Source organism: Cucurbita pepo, unplaced genomic scaffold, assembly GCF_002806865.2.
Source record: "Cucurbita pepo subsp. pepo cultivar mu-cu-16 unplaced genomic scaffold, ASM280686v2 Cp4.1_scaffold000359, whole genome shotgun sequence".
In the NCBI taxonomy this organism is placed as follows: domain Eukaryota; kingdom Viridiplantae; phylum Streptophyta; class Magnoliopsida; order Cucurbitales; family Cucurbitaceae; genus Cucurbita; species Cucurbita pepo.
Window position 1 is genome coordinate 29778 of NW_019646596.1, and position 2919 is coordinate 32696.

The 2919-nt window shown below is 36.1% G+C and overlaps 1 protein-coding gene across 1 annotated transcript; it reads right to left on the bottom strand.

The window, feature by feature from the left end:
• Positions 1 to 593: 593 nt before the first annotated feature.
• LOC111785075 (NAC domain-containing protein 30-like) lies at positions 594 to 2747 on the bottom strand. The gene is made up of 4 exons (XM_023665550.1): positions 2688 to 2747; positions 1782 to 1957; positions 1121 to 1392; positions 594 to 1048 (listed from the first exon to the last, which is right to left on the bottom strand). Exons 2-4 carry the CDS (start codon positions 1942 to 1944, stop codon positions 668 to 670), a joined length of 816 nt encoding a protein of 271 aa, XP_023521318.1. The 5' UTR covers positions 1945 to 1957; positions 2688 to 2747; the 3' UTR covers positions 594 to 667.
• Between the last annotated feature and the right edge of the window lie 172 nt (positions 2748 to 2919).

A 2919-nucleotide genomic window follows, 5' to 3' on the forward strand; every position in this document is an offset into this window, starting at 1 on the left:
GCAATAGAGACTAGGCTTGAAGTTTCTAAAGCCCAAAGAAAAGCCATGGATACCTACGGGTTAAGAATGCAACAAGAACCCACAAGTAAATTGCTTACTAAGTATTTTTACTCACCCCTTTCCCTTTTATTTTCATATGTTCGTTGGTTGCCGATCGAGGTGTGCGAGAGTTCTAGGGCTTTGTGGTCATAAAGGGAGCCATTTCGGGGCATCAGTTCATTTGTGCATTTTGGGTCTTCTGTAGTTCGTTTTGTAATTGTATTATGAATCGGTTTTCCCATTTATAATAAATTCAAACGAACACCACATAGTTTGTTTTTATTTTTATTTAAAATTTACCATAATTTTCATATTTTATTTCATACTATGGATGACATCCATTAAATTATATTGTTTATTGTAAGAGGCATATGCATGATGAACAAGCTGATTGAGCAGCCCACATAGGGTTTTAAGTAAACCCTGATGGTTGCAGTGAAACAAGTTGTTATGAATCAGATATGAAGTTGATCTCTCACTTTATACTTCCAAAAACAAAGGGATACAAATAAAAGCACTCTAAGGAAGCTTAAATTCTTTTTAATGCCTTTCAGCCTTTGCTTTCATATTATATGATTACAAAAGTCAACAAAAGTTACCAAATCCACAATGGTTCTGTGGTTGCACCTCAATAGTTTGGGAAAAAATTAGGGTATGAAGAAGAAGGCGACATTACATCGTGATTTCTCTTCGTCTCGTTAGTGTCAAAGCTAGGCGACAGCATCGGGCTTTCGAGACTCGGGAGTTGGATGAGTTGGTTTATGTCGAAACAAGAGGAATGATTGTTGTTTGGGACAAAATGTTGATACTCCAAACAAGAGGAATTGAGCATGTGGGTTGGAGTCATGCCATCTGAAAAGGCAAGGGACCTAACAAATTGAGGGTTGTTTTTTAGATCATAATACCCTTGATTTTGATTATGATACCCATTATTGTTCCAACCTCCAATGCCTTGGCTTTGATTAGGGTTTGGCTTTTTGAATGCTTTACATACCACCCAACCTTCTTCCTGCAAATTTTGTTTCAATCATTATAAACTCATACACCATAATGTGAAAACAAAATTAATTTAGAAACTTGCCTGAGTAGGTGCAAGTTGAGAGGTTTGGAGACGATATTCATGTATAATCCAATCAGTTTTTCTGCCGTTAGGAGCTCGTCCTATATAAAACACCAATGTCTTTCTCATCCCAATCACTCTATTCTTTGAAACAACGGCCTTATCCCTCCCTGTGGCCTTCCAAAACCCCGCACTTGTAGCTCGGTTTGTTCGACTTCCCGTCGGGTACTTTCGGTCTTTATGACTAAAGAAATACCACTCCTTCTGTTCTTCGAGGCCAAATTTACAATTACCTACACGATTACGAATTTAAGAGGGAGTTTTACATAATTTTCAAAATAGGAACAATCCTAATCTTTCTTGCTAGATTTAAATGTAAAATTTTTTGGTCACTTTATAATTTGAAATAGTTGGATCATGTTCATTATCATAAAAATGGAACAAAAAGTTATAATTTTGAACGATTGAACAATACTGATTACAATCGAAGTGGATTCGACGAATTGAATCTAACAAAAAGTTGTATGAAAACAAACCAAAAATCTCAAGCTTTCAAAATGATCAAAGTTAAAAAAAAGTGGAGCCTAGTTTTTGTAGAATGAAGGAGAAAGTCCAAGTAGGGGAAATGGGTTTGAAGCTAACTTCCACTAAGAACTTGACTTTGAATTCATAATTGAATTACCTTCGATGTCCCATGGCTCCATTTTGTAGAGGTCGATATCAATAATCACATCTAAGTCAATCTTCTGTGCGTTGATCTTCCTTTCCAGATAATACCCAACAAGTTCTTCATCAGTTGGGTGAAACCTAAAGCCTGGTGGTACACATGACTCCAAATTCTCCATTGATGAACTTCTTCTATGACCAATAAAAAAACACCATTAAAATGAAACCCTAATGTTATTTGAACAGAAAATAATGGCAGACAATAATGAGCGGAACCCACAAGAACACAAAAAATAGAGAAAACTTTGAGAAAAAGAGAGAAGATTTGATTTTGTTGCTTAAATTTGATATGTTTTGAGACAAGAATCCTAATTTTTGGTGATTTTTGAGGTGCATGAAGTAAAATTACTGTTTTTGGGGGCCAAAGTTTTGATTTTTAAAACGAAAGTTGGCCGAAAAGCTTGACTTTAGCTGCCACAAAGCATGTTACATTTCTTTGAGTGTAGTTCACTCCCTTATCTCTCTCTCTCTCCCACAACCACCTTTTGTCTCTCCTCTCTCTTTTGTAAGTCACACGTGTGGAGTTCACTTATAAGCTTCACTAATATTCAACCTCTTCCAAACCCATCTCAATTAAACTGAGTACGGTGGGAAGATGAGTCCCACATTGACTAATTACAAGATAAGAAGTAAGAAATACATCTCTATTGACAAGCAAAGTCACGAGAGTTTATACTCAGAATGGACAATGTCATACTATTGTAGAAGGTCGTGATTCCTAACAAACTCTATATAGAACAAGATTTTCTTGTTTGGTTAACACACTTTTGGAGGATGAAACCAAACCCTCAAGCAAAACCCAAGAAAGAAACAAAATCCCAAATAAAACCCTAAAAAAGGACATAAACATATAGATACTCACAGAAAGTTGTGGTTTGGTTGGCAATGGAATGAAGAAGAAGAAGTGAGAGAAATTGAAAGAGAAGATTGAATGCATAATAAAATATGAAACTAAGAGGATAGATATATATATATATAAAGAGAGAAAGGAAGGATAGAAAGAAGTAAAGGTATTGATTACGCGTGGGGTGGCAGATGAATAGAAAGGTTTGTTTGGACGGCGTGAAACCATTGTTTCCACGCCACCCCCCCCC

What these genes read in the sequence shown, in the direction of transcription:
- LOC111785075 (XM_023665550.1), bottom strand. Translation starts at nt 1,944, where the DNA reads ATGGAGAATTTGGAGTCATGTGTACCACCAGGCTTTAGGTTTCACCCA. An exon ending in GGAGCCATGGGACATCGAAG is followed by an intron (nt 1,393 to 1,781) that starts GTAATTCAATTA and finishes GTAATCGTGTAG; the next exon opens with GTAATTGTAAATTTGGCCTC. An exon ending in CTCAACTTGCACCTACTCAG is followed by an intron (nt 1,049 to 1,120) that starts GCAAGTTTCTAA and finishes CAAAATTTGCAG; the next exon opens with GAAGAAGGTTGGGTGGTATG.